Source organism: Barbus barbus (assembly GCF_936440315.1).
Source record: "Barbus barbus genome assembly, chromosome: 42".
Taxonomy (NCBI): domain Eukaryota; kingdom Metazoa; phylum Chordata; class Actinopteri; order Cypriniformes; family Cyprinidae; genus Barbus; species Barbus barbus.
In genome coordinates, this window is record NC_136720.1 from 3,330,211 (window position 1) to 3,352,726 (window position 22,516).

At 37.4% G+C, this 22,516-nt stretch overlaps 2 protein-coding genes across 2 annotated transcripts in view; one reads left to right on the forward strand and one right to left on the reverse strand.

Annotated features, from left to right (window-relative positions):
- The window catches only part of LOC306861456 (uncharacterized protein), a gene marked incomplete at its 3' end in the record, with an annotated part of 29,838 nt that extends 12,820 nt beyond the window's left edge, over nucleotides 1–17,018 (reverse strand). Inside the window, exons 1-3 of the mRNA XM_079403707.1 lie at nucleotides 16,975–17,018; nucleotides 16,615–16,718; nucleotides 1,348–2,217 (exon numbers count right to left, since the gene is read on the reverse strand). Coding sequence (XP_079259833.1) covers nucleotides 1,348–2,217; nucleotides 16,615–16,699 — 955 coding nt within the window. The 5' untranslated portion in view covers nucleotides 16,700–16,718; nucleotides 16,975–17,018. The remainder of the gene's footprint in view (nucleotides 1–1,347; nucleotides 2,218–16,614; nucleotides 16,719–16,974) is intronic.
- Nucleotides 1–22,516, forward strand: part of LOC306861123 (uncharacterized protein) — a gene marked incomplete at its 3' end in the record, with an annotated part of 730,281 nt that overhangs the window by 23,314 nt on the left and 684,451 nt on the right. The gene's annotated exons all lie outside the window — the stretch shown is intronic.

Genomic DNA, 22,516 nt, shown 5'->3' on the forward strand with positions numbered 1-22,516 from the left:
TACTTATTGCACCAAAAAGCAGTACACAGAATCTGTTGGATTACAATTTGCAACTAGACGGATGTAATGTTACGTCCTCTAAAGTAAAAAATCTGGGTGTTATATTAGACAGTAACTTGTCCTTTGAAAATCATATTTCCCATGTTACAAAAAAAGCATTCTTCCATCTTAGAAACATTGCCAAGCTTCTGATGCAGAAAAGCTAGTTCATGCATTAATGACCTGTAGACTGGACTATTGTAATGCACTGCTAGCTGGTTGTCCTGCATCTTCAATAAACAAGCTACAGATAGTCCAAAATGCAGTGGCTAGAGTTATTACTAGGTCAAGAAAACATGATCATATTACCACAATTTTACAGTCTCTGCACTGGCTACCTATTAAGTTCCGCATCGTTTACAAAATATTATTACTTGCCTATATGGCCCTAAATGGTTTAGCTCCTGCGTACCTAACTTGTCTTCTACAACGCTACAATCCAACCCGCTCCCTAAGGTCGCAAAACTCTGGACTTTTGGTAGTACCTAGGATAGCAAAGTCCACTAAAGGAGGTAGAGCTTTATATGTATAGCTTTATTTTTATATATTAAAATAGAAAACTTTTTATTTAAATTGCAATAATATTTCACATTATTATTTTGTTAAATATTATTCAGTAGTTTTTAGTAAATAGATACAGCCTTGATGAGCATAAGAAACTTCTTAAAAAAAAAAAAAACTTTACTGATCCCAAACTTTTGAATGGCAGTGTATTATACTGTAAAACATGTTTTCTCAGGTAACCTAAAATTTACATCATTTAGTTACATCAAGGGTCAAATCAAATATGAATAGCACATTAAAGGTAAAAGTTACACTTTTTTGTGTGTGTGCTGTACAGGTCTGGTATAAATAATGTTTTTATGGTTGAAATGTCCACCCAATAGAGAAAAAAATTTGCTCAGCCAAAAAAAAAAATATTTTTGCTTGTAACATTGCTTGTAAATGACAGATTTATCCAGATTATATTTTATTGCTTGATGCATTATTGTGTCACATTTGCTGAGGACGCAGCATTAGATCTGAAAGTGCTAGATCTGAAGATGATCTACTTACTGTGATGTCTCTTTGTATGTGTGTGTAGAGCAGAAGATTGATTGAAATGCTGCCCACATGCAGTGCAGTGATACGGTTGCTCTCCAGTGTGAATCCTCTCATGTGTTTTCAGACTTGTTGACTGCCTGAAGCTCTTGTCACAGTGTGAACATTTGTAAGGTTTTTCTCCGGTGTGGATCCTCTCATGCCGTTTGAAACAGTATGCTGTAGTAAAAGTCTTTTCACACTCAAAGCACATGTACTCTCTCACACCGGTATGTATTTTCTGATGTTTTTTCAAATTTTGTAGTAATAAAAAACTCTTTTTACATAAATAACATGAATGTGGCTTCTCCTTTGTATGAACTTTCAGGTGTGTCCTCCAGTTTGTAGCCAACAAAAATGTTTTGCCGCATTGATCACATGAGTACAATTTCTCTCCAGTGTGGATGTTCATGTGCTCCTTAAGGCTTGATGATAGTGAGAAGCTCTTCCCGCACTGATCACAAGTGAATGATTTCTCTCCAGTATGAACTCTCATGTGACGCTCAAGATGATATTTGCGTGAGAACCTCTTTCCACACTGATCACAAGTGAACGATTTCTCTCCAGTATGAACTCTCATGTGACACTCAAGATAATATTTGCGTGAGAAACTCTTTCTACACTGATCACAAGTGAATGATTTCTCTCTAGTATGAACTCTCATGTGACGCTCAAGATGATATTTTCGTGAGAACCTCTTTCCACACTGATCACAAGTGAATGATTTCTCTCCAGTATGAACTCTCATGTGACACTCAAGATGATATTTGCGTGAGAAACTCTTTCCACACTGATCACAAGTGAATGGTTTCTCTCCAGTATGAACTTTCATGTGAAGCTCAAGATAAGGTTTGCGTGAGAAACTCATTCCACACTGATCACAAGTGAATGGTTTTTCTCCAGTATGAACTCTCATGTGAACATCAAGATGATATTTGCATGTGAAACTCTTTCCACACTGAGTGCAGGTGAAAGATTTCTTGGTCCTTTTCTTTAAATCTTTCTGTTTGGGTTTTTTTCCACTTTTGAATTTTGATACATGATTTTTATCCTCAACTTCACTCAATTCCTCTTTATCCTCCTTGTCTTCAATAAACTCTGAAATAAAAGTAAAACAGTGAATTTTCAGTAACTTGTTAAAAAACACAAGTGAAAGAGCATAAGAAATTGAAAGGACATTAAAAACAAACCCTGATATAACAGCAGAAAGTAGACAATTGCATTTTTGATGCAATTTCATAAATTACACTTCCCTGAAACCTTCCATGAATGAGGTACACTGATCTTCAAATTATTAGTTTTAAAATATTATAGGCACAAATCTCATGTTTCTATAGGGAGAATTATTAAATACACTATATTGCCAGAAGTATTCGCTCACCCATCCAAATAATTGAATTCAGGTGTTCCATCACTTCCATGGCCACAGGTGAATAAAATGAAGCACCTAGGCATGCAGACTGCTTCTACAAACATTTTTGAAAGAATGGGCCGCTCTCAGGAGCTCAGTGAATTCCAGCGTGGTACTGTGATAGGATGCCACCTGTGCAACAAGTCCAGTCGTGAAATTTCCTCGCTACTAAATATTCCAGTCAACTGTCAGTGATATTATAACAAAGTGGAAGCATTTGGGAATGACAGTAACTCAGCCACGAAGTGGTAGGCCACGTAAAATGACAGTCTGTCAGCGGATGCTGAGGTGCAAAGTGTACAGAGGTCGCAAACTTTCCGCAGAGTCAATCGCTACAGACCTCCAAAGTTCGACGTCCGACAGCTTATCAGAATTACTGGCCCGAGTCCAACCCGAGCCCGTCTTTTTTTTTTCCCTTCTCCTAAAACAGTTTATACTTTAATTGTTTCGGCAATTAAAATTGTTCAGTTTTGTGTGTAATGGCAAAATTATCATATTTCGTTTTGTTTTTTTATTAAGTTAATTTAGAAAAACGTTTGGAGCATTTTTGTTCGTTAAATAGCCTATAAGTTTTTGTTTTTTAAAGTAACGACCAAGCGGCCAGCTGCATGAGCTGATCATAGCCTATGTTTGATAAATTTAGCCTTCTCATATCATCACGACGTGCCTAAAATAAAATCTATAGATATACTAAAACAGTTCAAGTAGCCTATATAACAATGTTTAAACATTAAACCTGCTATAATAATAATGTGCGCTATATCTAAGTTTGTGCGGAGAGTGGAAGCTAAAGCGCGCTCTGCAGGACATGGAGGCACCAGCAAACACATGGATTTATTTTAGTGGAAACAAATTAAAATAACCTACGCCGTCATTTATTTATTTATTTGTTGATAAAGGTAAGAGTAATACATCATTCGGACCTATAAAGGGTCTACTTGTATTTGTGTGCACTCACAACACCAACAAAAGGCTTTTATAAAACAAAGAAAACAAACATGATGCGCTTTCTGCCGTCTTTAACAGGAGCGCTTCCCAAAAATTAACCGAAGCTGAGCGAATACATGCCTCACAGACATGATACATATATCTATAGAAAGCTTTAAATGATCACTTAACGAAATAAAAAAAAATTTAATCAAAAACTCGTTTATTATAATTTTAATCATAATCAATAAAGATGCATTTCTAAAGGAGCGTCTAATGAGGAGACGGCGAGTCAGGATCAGAAACTTCATCCTTGCGACACAGACTCAGAAAACATTCGTTTAGTAGTAAATAATTCAAATCTCCTTACGATTTCCCGCAGACACATTCATGGTTATGTTTGCTGGGGTTTTTCAGCAACACTAAACACCATCTAGCTGCTCTCAGTCGCGGCACGGTCTCGTGTTGTTTCCACCAGCGCAGCAATTTTTTTCATCGCCAATGGATAGATGTCTACAATATAAAATAAGGAGAAACCCAAAACAGGCCCGATGCCCGGCCCGCGTCTGAACTATGACGTGGAAATTGGCCCGAAGCCCGGCCCTAGATGCGTAAAAAAGTCGGGGCCCGTCGGGCCAGGGCCGAAATGTAGGGCTCTACTCCTAACTCCACCCCACCTCCTTTCAGATTAAGCGCCGCGCACAGCCTGGAGGAAACAGATCTCCGCTTTTTCTCAATGCAAGGGTAAATAAATAATAACTGATGTTTGAATAGTACAAAGTTTTCTTTAATCATCAGGCTCGTTCAGGGCGGGCACTAGTGACTCACAGGGCGGGCCAGGCCCCCCATTGCCCGCCTATGGCGCCGGGACTGCTGCACAGACTCCTGTCCTCAACCCGATAGAACACCTTTGGGATGAATTAGAGTGAAGACTGCGAGCCAGGCCTTCTCGTCCAACATCAGTGTCTGACCTCACAAATGCGCTTCTGGAAGATTGGTCAAAAATTCCCATAAACACACTCCTAAACCTTGTGGAAAATCTTCCCAGAAGAGTTGAAGCTGTTATAGCTGCAAAGGGTGGGCCGATGTCATATTAAACCCTATGGATTAAGAATGGGATGTCACTTAAGTTTCAACATGTCTCTTTAAATTGAACTTTCTGATCTCGTTAACAAAATTAACACTACTAACTCCTCACTAGATGTTGTTCCCCCTGAGATCAGAAAAGCAGCCTTTCCAGTAATTGGACCCAGTATCCAAGTGTTGGTTAACTCATCCTTGGATACTGGTGTGGTTCCTAATTGCTTTAAGCATGCGGTTGTTCAGCCGTTGCTTGAGAAGCAAGGTTTGGATGAAGGTTGTTTTAACAATTTTCAGCCTGTCTCGAAATTATCCTTTTTGTCAAAACTTTTAGAAAAAGTTGTCCAATCACATCACATTTTTAAATACAGCTAATTTATTAGAACATTTTCAATCTGGTTTCACTGCTTACCACAGTACAGAGTCTGCTTTGCTTAAAGTGTTCAATTATATTTTGGTTGCAGTAGATGCCGGTAAAAATGCGGTACTGATTCTACTTGATCTTACAGCTGCATTTGATACCGTGCATCATAATGTTCTTATTGGGCGGTTAGAACATCTGATCGGTATCAGGGGTACAGCGTTACAATGGTTCAACTCTTATCTCAAAGACAGGTCTTTTTCTGTAGAGCTAGGCAAGTTTTCCTCATCATCTGCCCCAATTATTAGTGGAGTACCTCAGGGCTCTATTTTGGGACCACTTCTTTTTAACTTATATATGCGCCCTCTGGGGGATATTATCAGGAAGCACAATGTTTCTTTTCATCTGTATGCTGATGATACACAGTTGTACCTCCCACTAAAAGTTGGTGAGTCCATTCAACCATTGCTGGAATGTATCTCAGATATTAAAATATGGTTATCAAATAACGTTCTCCAACTAAATGAGAACAAAACAGAAATGATTGTTTTTGGTCCCCAAAAAACAAGAATGAATATCATTGAGGAGCTGGGCAACCATTTCCCCTCCATTTCCTCACAGGTTAGAAACCTGGGTGTTATTATAGACTCAGAATTGTTTATCCAAACAAATTAATTTGGTCGTTAGGAACAGTTTTTATCAATTGCGGGTCATTTCCAAACTTAAATCATTTTTGGCTTTTCAAGATTTGGAGAAAGTTATTCATGCTTTTATTACCTCACGTTTAGATTACTGTAATTCTCTGTACTCAGGTCTTCCTCAGTCATCGCTTTCACGTACCCAGTTGGTACAAAATGCAGTTGCAAGGCTGCTGACTGGGGCAAAGAAATAAAATATCACCGTCCATTTTAGAGTTCAGTTTAAGATTCTGCTGTTTGTCTTCAAAGCTCTTAACAATCAAGCTCCATCTTACCTTTAAATTCTTCTTATCCCTTTGTCAACTACCAGACATTTAAGATCCACTGACAGGGCTCTTTTATCTGTCCCTCGCTCCCGTTTGAAAACCAAGGGTGACAGAGCCTTTTCAGTCAATGGCCCTCGTCTATGGAACCAATTGCCCCTAGAATGCCGCCTTGCACCTTCCATTACCAGTTTTAAATCAAGATTGAAAACATATCTTTTTTCCTTAGCATTTTAATTTCAATTTTATTGGTTGTCTTGTTTGCTTCTTTTCTGTTTTCTTTTCTCATTTAAATTTGTTACATTGTTAAGCACTTTGGATAGCTTTGCTATGTTTAAATGTGCTATATAAATAAAATGTACTTACATATGCGTCTAAAGGCAGATGAGCGAATACTTTTGGCAATATAGTGTATGTTTGATCAACTACATGAGCGGAAGTCTCAGCGCAGCATGCAGCAGCTCTTGAAGTGCAGAGATGCGCTGATGCGAAGCCCCTATGAGAGAGTAGAAGAGCGATTAAATCCCGTCGTTTGATTAAATCTGATAGTTTGTGTGGATTTTTTTTACTCGTATAACTTGCATGCTATATTGAATAAATGTACGCAGGAATTTCACTCATTATAAACTTGAAAGCTGTAGGAATTAGTAAAGCTATGCGATATACACACTAGTGTTGTCAAAAGACCCGGTACTTCGGTACCAAGTCTGTACTAAAGAAATTAAAACGTCACGGTACCAGGTTTATTTAAGTACCGGTGGTACTTAATCAAACACATCACACTAACAAACACTTTAAAACACTTTAAACTAACTAACAAACAAACACTTTAAAGACGACACCCGGATCAAATTAAAGAGTTCAAGCAGGTACTTTCAATTTAATATTTAGATCTTTTGTTATGAATATTATTCCATATTTTAATTTGAATGTCGGACTGAAATAAACAGTTAATCGTTAGCATAAGCACAGCTAACGCTAATATCATGAGCATTAGAATGAAGTTTCTTTATTAACTATTTAATGCGCCTATAACTTTTATTAGGGTAAAAAGCAAAACAGGAGTACATGATGGTATTTACTATTTTTACACAACAGTGGCTTTTAAATGAATTGTGAATCTAAAATATGCATGTTACAGAATAAACACATGGTTAACTGTGTTTACATCATATCAGTCCGTCAGAACAGCAGTTCTGGGCTTTTTTTTAGCTAGTTAGTTGTTTTTCTTGGCTGGATAACTAGCAGGTTTTAAAAAGCCTTTTCAAATAAAAAAAAAATTTACACAGTTTGGATTAGAAACAGACAAACAACCAATTTGCATTTCAACCTAAATACGAGGTCATAATAAAATGGAGTCAGATTAGAGTGTAATTTAAACTAAAGAATTTTGCGCACTGAAAAAACCAAACATGTAGGAAACCTTCAGCCACCATTGGATACCTTCTTTGGGCCAAATGTGTGGACCTTACAGAATCTTATTGTAAAGTGTTTTTAATGCAACAGTTTCCATCTATTTGATATACACTTGTCTTAAATAAATGTAATCTTATCTAAATTTATTATAAAAGCTGAGGTTCGTTATTTACTGAAATGTTAATGGCTGGGAGTGCTTAGTAGCACGATTCGAGCAAGAACCGAAGTTTCAAATAGCGCTCGGGCAAGCAGAGAGCAACGCGCAAGCAACGAGCCAACAGACAAAGATGGGTGTCTGTCTTTTAACTTGGTAACTTCAATCCGCTTCTTTTACTGTTTGATCCAATCCCAAGTGTCTCTGTAGGGCAGAGCCCCGCCCGGCTCAGTTTTCCGTGCATAAATTATCTGCTGCATTATTTCATAAAATAAGGCACATATCCTAGCAGACTCCTATAAGCTTTCTAATCATACATTGATGAGAAAAGACAATTTTCATCCACACCAGATTACTGCTGACGCAATTAGCTTTCATTCGAAATCAAACATTAGGTATTTGGCATACACAAAGTACATACCTTAAGTGTATGTACTACATGGGTTAATGCATCGATTAAACGATCCTTAATTCTAGATAAATCACACCAAGCATGTGAAACGGAACAATAGTGATCAGGGAAAATTATACCTCAAAAGATTACAACAATACCATAGATTCCAATAACATAGCATGCTTATAAATGACATGAAATACAACCTTAATATATATTTACAATATATATTGTTTTGAGTATATTGCTTCAATGGCAGAACAATTATAATTTGTCCTTTTGAAATACTTGGGCAACGCATTGAGTCTCTTTGTCTGTTAGAGATAGAAAAAGCGTGTTTAGTTTGGAATGTGAAGAGGGCAAGAGGAGAGTTGTTCGAGGTCATGAAAATATCACGTTTGGGGAGACCTGGAGATTTTCTTAGCTCGGACGTCGATTGTAAAACAGTCTCCCTGGTGATACCATCAGTTGAATTACTGCGTTAATGGTCAGGAAATCAGGGAGGGTCTGTGCTGGGGTCTCTCCAGATGCAACGGGCTTTGTACTGTTCGACTTTATTTATGGTAAAACTGGTTGCGAACATTGAAGGTTCTGTTTCTTTAAAGACATCCAGATGTTCTTCTCAAATATATTCCCTGTTTTTATGATCTCAGGAGAGAAGACGATGGTTATCCTCTTAGACAGGAAGGCGTCATTAGGCTTGGTCCCTTTCGGACTGAAAGGAGGGAATCGTCTAAGTTTCCTCTTTGGTATGCACGAGTCTCTTAATTGTTTGAGTCTTGGTTCAATAAGACTCTACAACCATGTTATATATTTTGCTGATTTGTGTACTTACATTATCCCAAATGTTTCGAATAATGTTTAATTCCAGTGAAATAAGCAATTTTAACTAGTGAAACAGACCGTGTCCTTGCATCGCCTGCCAATGACAGTCATACACCCTCGATTTCCAGTTTTGTTTTGTAGAAAACATGGAAACCCCCAAAGACACTTTAATACCTTATGCATTTTATTAGACAGGTGACGAACACACAGAGTAGCATTATAACCGAACTTTCAACATTCATGTATCTAGTATGAGAAAACCATAGATATACAGTGGGTACGGAAAGTATTCAGACCCCCTTCAATTTTTCACTCTTTGTTATATTGCAGCCATTTGCTAAAATCATTTAAGTTCATTTTTTTCCCTCATTAATGTACACACAGCACCCCATATTGACAGAATTGTTGACATTTTTGCAGATTTATTAAAAAAGAAAAACTGAAATATCACATGGTCCTAAGTATTCAGACCCTTTGCTCAGTATTTAGTAGAAGCACCCTTTTGATCTAATACAGCCATGAGTCTTTTTGGGAAAGATGCAACAAGTTTTTCACACCTGGATTTGGGGATCCTCTGCCATTCCTCCTTGCAGATCCTCTCCAGTTCTGTCAGGTTGGATGGTAAACGTTGGTGGACAGACATTTTTAGGTCTCTCCAGAGATGCTCAATTGGGTTTAAGTCAGGGCTCTGGCTGGGCCATTCAAGAACAGTCACGGAGTTGTTGTGAAGCCACTCCTTCATTATTTTAGCTGTGTGCTTAGGGTCATTGTCTTGTTGGAAGGTAAACCTTCGGCCCAGTCTGAGGTCCTGAGCACTCTGGAGAAGGTTTTCGTCCAGGATATCCCTGTACTTGGTCGCATTCATCTTTCCTTCGATTGCAACCAGTCGTCCTGTCCCTGCAGCTGAAAAACACCCCCACAGCATGATGCTGCCACCACCATGCTTCACTGTTGGGACTGTATTGGATAGGTGATGAGCAGTGCCTGGTTTTCTCCACACATACCTCTGAGAATTTAGGCCAAAAAGTTCTATCTTGGTCTCATCAGACCAGAGAATCTTATTTCTCACCATCTTGGAGTCCTTCAGGTGTTTTTTTGTGTCTTGCACTGAGGAGAGCCTTCCGTCGGGCCACTCTGCCATAAAGCCCCGACTGGTGGAGGGCTGCAGTGATGGTTGACTTTCTACAACTTTCTCCCATCTCCCGACTGCATCTCTGGAGCTCAGCCACAGTGATCTTTGGGTTCTTCTTTACCTCTCTCACCAAGGCTCTTCTTCCCCGACAGCTCAGTTTGGCCGGACGGCCAGCTCTAAGAAGGGTTCTGGTCGTCCCAAACGTCATCCATTTAAGGATTACGGGGGCCACTGTGCTCTTATGAACCTTAAGTCCAGCAGAAATTTTTTGGTAACCTTGGCCAGACCTGTGCCTTGCCACAGTTCTTTCTCTGAGCTCTTCAGGCAGTTCCTTTGACCTCATGATTCTCATTTGCTCTGACATGCACTGTGAGCTGTAAGGTCTTATAGACAGGTGTGTGGCTTTCCTAATCAAGTCCAGTCAGTATAATCAAACACAGCTGGACTCAAATGAAGGTGTAGAACCATCTCAAGGATGATCAGAAGAAATGGACAGCACCTGAGTTAAAAATATGAGTGTCACAGCAAAGGGTCTGAATACTTAGGACCATGTGATATTTCAGTTTTTCTTTTTAATAAATCTGCAAAAATATCAACAATTCTGTGTTTTTCTGTCAATATGGGGTGCTGTGTGTACATTAATGAGGAAAAAAATTAACTTAAATGATTTTAGCAAATGGCTGCAATATAACAAAGAGTGAAAAATTGAAGGGGGTCTGAATACTTTCCATACCCACTGTATATATACGTAGATGTCTCATTAGCGACTGTTCCTATGGGCTGCTATACGCAAGTAATCACTGAATATTTGAAAGATGCCACAATAATGCACAGAATGGCTCAACGGTTCTGTGCGAACCTACAGTATGGTGAATGACGTCAAAAATACCGTTCCAAGATGGTGTCTGCATCTACGTGCTTGGAACGGTCGAATAGTGCGTCTGGGTGATTCTCGCGAAATTATATGAGGTGTCATGAAGCATTTTGATAATAAAAGTAAATGCTATCAAAATAAGAAGAATACAGTTATAAACATCTCTTCATGTACTATTTTGCACATGATTTCAAATTACATCATAAATTCAAATTTTGTTGTTTTTTCCACATTTAAGGGGAAATTTCTCATTACCGCAACGTGTCCATGACTGGTTTTGGGTTCTTTGAGATGGAAATATTTATAATTAAAAAATAAGAAAAATAAAAAGCTTCAGTGCATGTTATACTATAAACATTTACAGTAAAGAAACATGTGGTATTTGGTGATCATTGGTAAATGTAGTGACAATAATAAGGAATATAAATGTGTCCAAGACAAATTTTCTCATCCTCTGCAACAATTTTCAACCATTGTTTAAGTCATCTAGGAACTAACATTTTCAAGGAATTTTGTTGGAAGGGACATAATTGACTGTGACACTCAAGATGGCTACCAGGTAAGCAGTTGTTATTTTTTCTCTCCAGATAAAAATAAAAATTTTGTTTGTCATAATACATACACGACTTTTTAGTTCTCATTACCGAAACATGAGTTTGTGAAGTTTTAAAAAATGTTTCCGTTTTAATGTTTTGATTACTATATACCCCATTATGGTCTAAATATAAAAAGAGAGGGAAAGTTTAGCTAACCCTCATTTAGCCTCCACAGTTAGCAAGAATGTTTAAGGACACTCATCCTCCGCAACACCATTATCATACACCGCAACAATTGGAGGCCTGTTGCGGTGGAGATACTCAATGTTTCGGTAATGAGACACAGACGGTAACACTTTATAATAACTACACACTAATCATTAGTTAAGCATTAGGTAACAGTTCATTCATCATTTATAAAGCATTAATAGACATTAATAAGCAGTTTATAAATACGGCTATAAATGCTTTAATCTTGACTTATAAGCATATCTATAATGTGTTTAATAATTGTATTTTCATAATTTATTAATGATCACTGTATCATTTTTAAATTATTGCATTTTTTACAAACCAGTTATTTAGGTGTTGTCATTGATTCATAAGATCACTTAGAAAGTGTAAGTAAATGTAGTAAATTCAGGTATTTATAAAGCATTTATTAGTGATGAGTTGACTATTTTTGTGAGCTTGTCATGTAAAGTGAGGACTAGTTATGCTTTGTAAAGCATTTAAGGAGATTTAAAGGCTCACTGATCTTCTAAACAGAAAAAGGAAAGAAGCACAAGACAGTGATACAGAACATAGAAATATTTAACAGCCTTTTAATCTCCTTTGTAAATGCTTTACAAAGTATAAATAGTCCTCATTTTATGAGCTCACAAAAATAGTTAACAGACCACAACTAAATGCTTTATAACTACCTGATCTAACCATGAATTACAGTAGCAATACATGTTAATAAAGCATTTATTGACACACTAAGTAACTATTACTATATGTCTGAATAATAATATGTATGAATGTACATTTAAATAGTTTATTAATCATTTACTTACACATTCTAAGTGATCTTATGAACCACTGACAACTCCTAAATAACCTATTTTGTAAATAATGCTATACTTCATTTAGAAATGATAAATTGATAATTAATAAAGTATGAAAAAACAAATATTAAACATTATAGATATGCTTTTAAATCAAGAATACAGCATTTATAACTGTATTTATAAACTGCTTATTAATGTCTATTAATGCTTTATAAATGATGAATTAACTGTTTACTAATGCTTAACTAATGATTAATAGTGTACAGTTATTATAAAGTGTTACCAAACAGACTTATGAAGGAGGGATGTGCACTATAACTCTCTCATTTCAATATAACTTGATATTTGCCTTAACACTTCTTGAACAGATAAACAAAATAGCTATTACAACCCCACCCCCCAGCAGGAGTTAGTAATTTTTCATTTTTATGAAGTGCTCCGACAAAAAGCATTATGAATGCAGTATAGGCCACCTACTATAAATGTAATATTATTTAATATTTAATAGTTTTACTGTGAAAAATGTATTTCTATGTCTTTTTTACGAAATGTTACATTCAAGATGGCTATTGTGTATTTTGTTACAGGCAAGCATCAGCTGATTAAAAAAAAGGCATCAGCAAAAGACAGGCTGAAAAAGCACAGGGAAAAAATATACAGCAATGCAATCCTTCTTGAGGAGTACAAAAGAAAGGAGAGAGAGAGGTCAGGGGACAGGGTCATAATAGGGAAAAAAACGGTCACGGTTCGGTGCATAAATTTACACGGAGAATACAGTATAAAAATAAATAAAACTCGTGTGCAAATTAATTAATGTAATGCGGAACTGCTGTTAGACATGCAGGTTCTTTAGGGACACCTAATCTGTAGCCCCGCCTTAGATCTGAAGCAGGCTGCGATGTAAAGATTGCAATGCTGGAATATGGTGTGTGTGATAGAGAGAGGGGGGGGCCCGGGCGCGATCGAAAAGTCGCAAAGGGTTTATATTTGTGCGCGCGCGTGTGTGTGTGAGGCGTGGGCGCAATCGAACAGTGGAAACAAAAACATACTCCACTTTGTTTATACAGTCATTCAAACTGCAAAGTGTTTAAGTTACTGTTAATTAAAAATAAGGAAAACAAATATATTAATCTGAAATGTAGCAAATTAATTTTCAATTCATTCAGCCAAATTACCAAACATATCTCAAGGTCTTTTTGTCTTTTTATTAATTTAATTAATTAACTAATTACATAATTTTTTTGTCAGTGCACTACAAATAAACTGGTTCTATGCCTTTACTTTATTAATAAAACTTATTAAAAAAAATACAAGGCTTAAGTCATTTAGTTTCCTTTGGTGGTACAGCCTGAGACATGCACAAGCCTTTAGCATTTTTGTTTTGCTTTTCCCTTCATTTTACCGAACTCGCACCGAACCGTGATGTCTGAACCGAGGTATGAACCGAAACGTGACTTCTGTGTAACGTTCCACCCCTAGTACATATATATGTAAAATATATATGCAATGAAAGCATGCTGATATGCAAACGTAAAGGCTGACATTTTGTACAGTATACACTATATTGTACATACACACATACTCTCTTTCACACACATCACCTCCTCTGCTAGACATTTCTGCATTTTACCTGACATATGGGCAAAACACAAAAAACGCTCATGAATGAGTTACAGTTGGGGGGAAACGTGATTGGTATAAAGCAGTCGTTCCAGTTGTTTGTTTTAGTTGTTTGACCAATCATAAATCGAGTTGCTGCCATTCAAGTTCTTCACATGAAATTATTCTCAGAAAAAGGTTGTGGTTGAATGTCAGGACCAAAGTGTTTTAGCTAAACTAAAATCTTTTTACAAGAGCACATGATGCTGTTACATTTAAATGTTTCTCAGGACCACATGATAGTATGTTACATTGAAAACGTTCTCATGAACACATGATTGTATGTTATACTAGAATTGTAATACTTAAACTAAATAAATGAAATAAATGTTCTTTTAAAAAGTGTATGTGTTTTAAATATGTAAAATAGGGTTAGGCATCAAACCCCTTTGTCAACAGTGAATGTGTGAGCTAAATCTCATTTCCGAAACATTGATCATCATTACCGAAATGGCATTTTCATTACCACAACATGGATCTTTTTTACAAATTAAGTAATAATTAGATAAAATATTTTGTTTTAAAATGTATATACATATTATACAACACTACTTATTTAAGGTCTGCTACATGACAAATGTATACGTTATCTTTTAGTGAAACAATTAAATAAAAGAAACTGTAAATCATCACGTGTGTTTCGGTAATGAGAGAAAATAAGGAAATTACAAAAAATAATAAATATAAAAAAATATCTCTCCAGAGTTTTACATAGTTTTGAGCATAAGTAATAAGAGTCTACTTTAACATTAGCCAAAAAATACACATTTTTAACCATATATTTAATGTAATGTCATGTTGCGGTAATGATAATTTTTTATGGACTTCATCTAAAAAATGTAAATAATTATATAGGATTTTTTTTTATCTTCTAAAAATGATGGTTATAGTAAGTTCAGACCTTAATCTTATATGTGCAAAAAGAAAATTGGCTTCAAGGGCATTTTAAAAATTCTGATGCCTGAAACCTTCCTAAACCTGGATTTCGTGAGAATCACCCATCTATATATGTCTATAGAGAAAACAGCGCTGTTTTACCTCACATACGCACGACCAGAAGGAGCAAAAGCGCTCGACTGTGGCATAATAAAAGCTCCGCTGCTTTCGAGCCCTGCATCGCCCTCATCCTTCATTAGCAATCACTCCAGCGTCTTCAATAGTACAATAGTACACGATCAATTTTAAGGCCTCTTCCTGTCCTTATAACTACTTTTGTTTGATGGCAAGCCAAAGTAGCAGCTGATGGGCTTCATGCATTAATGCAAATGTGTTATATGGTGACAGCCACATCACAGAAGTAATAGCTGGACTACAGACGAGTCGTTTTAGACAGCTGTTTTCTGTTTGAGAGTGATGGGTCACTCATGAACAATTTGTTTGTGTCTGTCATGTGACGAATTAAAGATTTGGTAAAGTAATCAAATAAGTTCCTCATTACTTATCTTTGCATTAAAATTATTTTCTTTTTTTATTCCAAAGACAAATGCTATTATTTGTACAGAAACTGTATTTTTACATTCTTAAACCCTCCCCAACCAACCCAGAACAAACTGCCTATAATAAATAATAATAATGATAGTGATAGCAATAATGATAATAGAAATCAAAATATAACAGAAATAAAATGAGGCAATAGTTAAATAATGATCAAAAGATTCAAAAAGGTCATTGGATACCACAATCAGGTATTATACACTGTCACTTCACTTTAAAGAAGAACATATTACTCTCCAGGTAGTATATTTATGGCAGAGAAATATGATAATAAGGGTTGCCAGACATAAGAGAACTTATGGGAACCTCTAATTGAATATTTAATCTTTTCTAAGTGTAGGTATAACATCAAATCCTGAAGCCAGTTTGATGCTTTAGGTGGATTTGTAGATTTCCAATGTAATAAAATTAGTCTGCGAGCCAATAAGGATGCAAAGGCAATAATGTTTAGTTGTTTCGGAGTCAAATTTGATTCATCGTCTGGAACACCAAATATTGCAAATTTAGCACATGGCTTCAGCTGTACTTCACACACTTTAGAAAGTGTATCAAATACGGCTGACCAATAAGCAGTAAGTGTGGGGCACGTCCAGCACGTGTGAGTCAGGTGTGCTTCACCTGTATGACACCTAACACAGGTCTTGTCAACAGGAGGCAATCCTTGTTCTGCTGAAGTGCATACGATGCAATACTTTAAACTGTATTAAATTCAATCGGGCACAGGAGGTACTACCATTCACTATCAGGAGGGCATTATTCCAAAATACTACTTTCTCCCATCTGCTTCTAATCTGGTCTGTTCCTACACTCTTTAAAGACATAAGAGTTGTATATATTCTTGAAACTAGGCCTTGTAAATGGAGGGGTACTTCTAACAGAGAGTCAGCGGGTGACTTTGAGGGTATGTTTGGAAATGATGAGCTTTGGGAAAAAAACTTTTTCACAAACCGCACCCCGGTGGATGTGTTCAGGGACCCTGGCTGTTCAAATATAATGTTTAACTTGAAATAAGATCTTCTCAAGACTGGAATACACTACACGACAGATTTTAAAACACTAGGCATCGCTTGCAGACTTTGTAAATAGTGAAGAGAAGCTGGGCATCACACACTAAATGACTGAGGATCATTCACTACTTGACTTTCACGTCGCTCCAATCACAACAAACTCATGCCAATCATTTTAATAAGAATCAAATGCATTGAGAATGAAAACCAACCAGTTTGTTCGTCCAGATCTTCTTGTTTGAGACTGAATACTTCTTCAATCCTGAAGTCTGCAGTCTCCTCTTTAATAAAGGCCATGTTTCTGTGTTTGTTCACTCTGTCATGATCAAGATGAGAATAATTAACAAAGAATAATTAATGCAAACTAAATCTTGTGTGTGTGTCTCAATCAGAGACTAAAAACAAGCAAACAGGCTCAAAACTAACACTACCATTTAAATCATTTACATACAAAGTTTCTATTTATTTCATGATAACATATTATATATTTTTTTGTAATTGTAACATAAACAATAGTTAACGTATTTTATAGTTCACTGCGGCTTGTAAAGCTTTAATGAATGAAAACAAACCTTTCCTCAGTAACACAGACGCAGCCTTATGACGTCACGCCGCCAGGCCAAAATAAAAGTCCTGTCCACAAGAATCAAACTAATTCACACAGAAAACACACAAGCAGAGATGCAAAATACTTGATTACTGTACTTAAGTGTTATTTTGGGGGATTTTTACTGTATTCAAGTACAATTTAAATTGACTACTTGTACTTTTACTTAATTACATTTCTGAAGAAAAAATACTTTTTACTCCTTACAATTTTATTTCAACTTAAAAAGTATGTTACATTTTTATTTTATCTTATGCACAATAAATATGGGAAATGGAAGCTCAAAAATGTGTGCTTGATGTGAGAACCAATGCTCATTGTTTTAATGCATCAAGCACACAGTTCTCCTTCAGTTATGGCTTTCGTCAGATAAATATCTGGGTTCAAATGTTCTCCATCAAATCTGAGGAAGCATGTTGTAGCAGCAAACGTTGCGTTTCTCCCCCAAAAGTTTATTCATTATTCTTTTTGTTTTCTTTAATATATTGGCTGAATGCACAAGATTTAGTGCAAATAAAATCAGTGATAAAAATTTAATATAATTAATATTTTTGTGGGAAATAATTTATTTTAATTAAATGTTACAAATCTCCAAAAAAGGTGTTTAAATGAACATTGTATGTTTACTTAATTGTAATTCATGTTTAGTGATGTTCTTAGTAGGTAGTGGATAAGTTGTATTAATAATATGTCATTATGACACATTGAGTAGGAATTTGGATTCTCAATTAATATTTTTTTAATCTTAATAATTACATGATTTGCTCATTAATTCATATAATTAGTCGCAAATAATTATGTAGCAATATTTGCTGAGAAAAACAATTAAAAGATTAATTATTGTTTTAGACAGTGATATAGACCAGTGGTTCCCAACCTTTTTTTCATGCCCCCCCCCCCCCCCCCCACCCTTATTATATTTATACACGCCCATATATATATATATATATATATATATATATAAATGCCATAATAATATAATTTTTTGGTCTCTTAGAAATGCACATTTGACATTGAGTTGACACTAGTTTGAGTTAGGATGCAGATGTAAATTTATGTTCATTATCAAAATCAGTAACATCTGTAAAAATTGCAACAACCTCCTTTTTTATATGGTGAAATGTTATTTTACTGACTGTTTGAGTTTTATTAAAATGAACCATTGTTCTTCCATAGCATACATTTATATCATGATAACCAGAGTTAAAACCACACATATAGCACCTCAATACTGTGGTAAAAATGCATCTATATGGTTTCTAGGTAGCCTATTTATATGTAAAACAGTAGTCTAAATACATTTATTATAAATGCACAAACGCTAGCCCCTCATTTCTGCCACAATACCATGGTACAGTTAATGTTACTACAGTAAATCCATGGTAAACGATGGCGATTTGTAGATTGAAAAGCCTTCTGAATGCATCATTGCACACAGTGTTTTTCTGCTGTTTGTCAGCGCTGTTTTATCTGGATTTAAACTAGTTTATATCAGTCACTTGTGTTCTTCGCTGAATTCAAGCGCTTCTCACTGGATCTCCCAGTGCTGTTTCGCCCAGCCCTGTATCTGCTCCTGCGCACCCCGCTGTGAACTCTGGCGCCCCCCAGGTTGGGAACCACTGATGTAGACAACACAAAAAAGTGGCCTTTCAAAACGTTAATGTTGTATGTTTTAATTCTATGACTCTCCTCATTAATTCAACCCATTCTTACATTCTGTTTGGAATATCTTTCTAACCTCTGCATCACATTGTTATTAAAAGTGATAGTTCATCCGAAAATTAAGATTCTCATGTTGTCCCAGATGTTTATGACTTTCTTTTCTTCAGATGAACACAAGCAAAGATTTTTTGTCTGTATAATGCAAGGGGACAGGACCACTTCAGAAACAATGCAAAATGAACAAGGCGGTCATAAAGTTTAAAATATTAGTATTTGTAATTTTCTTACATATGTCTATTGTTTCACTTAGGAAGACACTGATTCATTAACAGGGGTCAATCAGGGCTGTGTCTATTGGGCAGCGTCACAAATGGGCGGAACTTTTTCCCCTCGGTGACGTGAACAGACTGTTTATGATTTTTTTAGATTATAAAAAAAATTAGTTGGTGGATTTTTACAATTATAGGCTGAATGATTTCACAAACTGCGGCCACACAACTGTGTTCAAACACCTTGTAAAAGTGATTTTTGCATAATAGGTCCCATTTAAAAAAACAGTCACACTTTTATTGTTCTTTTATTGGCTGAATAACTTAAGGCCTGTTGGAACAACTCCATTAGGTAGACTACTGTTGACAATAGAAGTAATGCTTGGCCCAATAGCATCAACCATCTCTTTAAGAAGAACGTTAAGGGTTCACGAAAGCTTGCCTTTCCATTGACAGAAAATTTCATTTCGAATGCCAGCATGATATTAACCTTAAGAAAACCTGACAAGGACACTGCCACATGTTGCATGAATATGAGAGGGATGCTATTACTGCATTCGTTCAGCGTTAGCCCAGCATGAATGCTGAATTTCGATTACATTGTATATCAAAGGATGGCATAGGACTGAATGCAATGTCGCTGGATGGGGTTCGGGGAATTCACCTGGTACCTCACAGTTTCTCACAAAACGTCATGTCGTCCGCCCTCCAGAGGAGCTGTGCACGCGGAAGGGAACAGAGAAAACCGCTCTTTCGTCTAAGCGCTCTCAGGTATCAAAAAGCACCACGCTGCCCCGTGTGAGGCTCGAACTCACGACCTTCAGATTATGAGACTTACGCGCTGCCTAACTGCACCAACGAGGCCGGTAGACCTAACGGGCAGAACAGCGAAGCACTAGCTTCCAGATCCTTGCCTGCAGGTGTAGCCCCAACGGGTCAGCTGACACGGAGCTGGGGGGGTCAGGATGGCCGAGCGGTCTAAGGCGCTGCGTTCAGGTCGCAGTCTCCCCTGGAGGTGTGGGTTCAAATCCCACTTCTGACAGACCTATCCTTTGGCTGCGGACAGTAGCCACAGTCTTCAGCACTCTGACACGTTGCCCCAGCAGGACAGTAACTTTGCTAAAGTTTTTTTTCGTGAACGTTATTTCATTTCATTTCACTTTATTTATAGAGCACTTTACAACTGCTCCTGCAGACCAAAGTGCTGTACAATCAAGAAACACTCATTGAAACACACAACTCAAGACAACACACATTCTACTAAACAGCAAAGACTAGCCCAGCCTCTCAAAGGCTAAAGACAAGAAGTAGTTTTTGACTTCAACTTTAAAAGCATTTAAAGATGAGACCTCTTTAACTACCCGAGGATGACTATTCCAGAGCTTCTGCCCTGCAACAGCAAAGGCCTGATCCCCTTTTAACTTTAAATGAGTACCAGGGACAGTAAGCAATAACTTATGATTGGATCTTAGAGACCTAGGTGCTTGACGAACAGCAATGAGCTCAGACACGTCAGCAGGGGTGCCATCCCATGCACTGCTTTAAAAACATATAAAAGAGTTTTATACGTTATCCTGTAGTTCACTGGCGGCCACTTGAGAGAAGCTAAAATAGGAGAGATATGATGACTTTTCTTAGCACCCACTAGCAGCCTAGCTGCTGCATTCTGAACTAATTGCAAGCTTGAAATAGTGGTCTTGCAGGACTCCACATACAACACATTGCAATGGTCCAGACGAGACAAAACAAAGGCATTTAATAACCTTCTCTAAGCCTTTTCTTGACAGAACAGGCTTTAGTCGAGCAATAGACCTAATCTGGAAAAAACAACAACAAAAATACTCTTTACTACAGCATTAATCTGCTTGTCAAATTTCAGCTCTGGGTCAAACACCACACCTAAGTTCCTTGTTTGGTCATGGCATTAATCGGACCATGAACCCAAATATGTGGACATATCTAAACATCCTCTGGCAGGGCCAAAAAAACATCATCTCAGTTTTACTCTGGTTCAACTGAAGCAGATTTTGAGTCATCCAGCTCTTAACCTCCTCAAGACACGCAAATAGAACATTCAAACCATTATTCTCTCCCACTCTCATAGGTAAATAGATCTGTGTATCATCCGCATACAAATGGTACGACATGCCGTATTCTTTCAAAATTGAGCCGAGGGGCAACATATACAATGAAAATAAAATAGGGCCAATAACAGAACCCTGGGGGACACCACAAGTAACTGGCGATGTCGTTGAAACAAACTTACCATGCTTTACAGAGGATGATCTATGTGACGAATTAGACTTGAACCACTCTAAAACCGTCCCACGAATTCCAATTAAATGGGATAACCGCTTTATAAGAATCAGGTGGTCTATTGTGTCAAAAGCTGCACTTAAGTCGAATAAAATCAGAGCTGCCGCGTTACCTCCATCTCTGATTATACGGAGGTCATTAACAACTCTTAAAAGTGCAGACTCAGTGCTGTGACCTACTCTAAAACCGGACTGAAATTTGTCTAAGATCTCATAGCTGCTTAAAAATGAAATTAACTGGGAACAAACCACCTTCTCTAAAATCTTTGCTAGGCGTGGTAGTTTTGAGATGGGCCGATAATTCTTCAGTTCTTGAGGGTCTAAATTAGGCTTTTTAAGAAGTGGCTGAATAACCGCCTGTTTAAGGCCAGTTGGAACAACTCCATTATGTAGACTACTGTTGACAATAGAAGTAATCCCCCGCCCAACAGCATCAACCATCTCCTTAAGACGAACGTTAAGGGTTCACGAAAGCTTGCCTTTCCATTGACCGAAAATTTCATTTCGAATGCCAGCATGATATTATCCTTAAAAAACCTGACAAGGACACTGCCACATGCTGCATGAATATGAGAGGGATGCTATTACTGCATTCGTTCAGCATGAATGCTGAATTTCGATTACATTGTATATCAAAGGATGGCATAGGACTGAATGCAATGTCGCTGGATGGGGTTCGGGGAATTCACCTGGAACCTCACAGTTTCTCACAAAACGTCATGTCGTCCGCCCTCCAGAGGAGCTGTGCACACGGAAGGGAACAGAGAAAACCGCTCTTTCGTCTAAGCGCTCTCCGATATCAAAAAGCACCACGCTGCCCCGTGTGAGGCTCGAACTCACGACCTTCAGATTATGAGACTGACGCGCTGCCTAACTGCGCCAACGAGGCCGGTAGACCTGACAGGCAGAACAGCGAAGCATTAGCTTCCAGATCCTTGCCTGCAGGTGCAGCCCCAACGGGTCAGCTCACACTGAGCTGGTGGGGTCAGGATGGCCGAGCGGTCTAAGGCGCTGCGTTCAAGCTGGGGAACAATAGTCCGTCAAAGATGGGGAAGAAGGGAAGAAGAGGGGGAAGAAAGAAAAAGAGAAGGGGAAGAAGAGAAAAGAGAAATGAAGAAAAGAGAGGGTGAAATTTGACGTTCAAAGACAGTTCTTCCTTAGCATGCGTGCAGTGATACATTTTCCGGCTTCTTCATGCGGGAAAATCGCGCATTTTAATTACACTGTTTCCTATTGCAGGTGCTCACCAAGACCGGGGTTC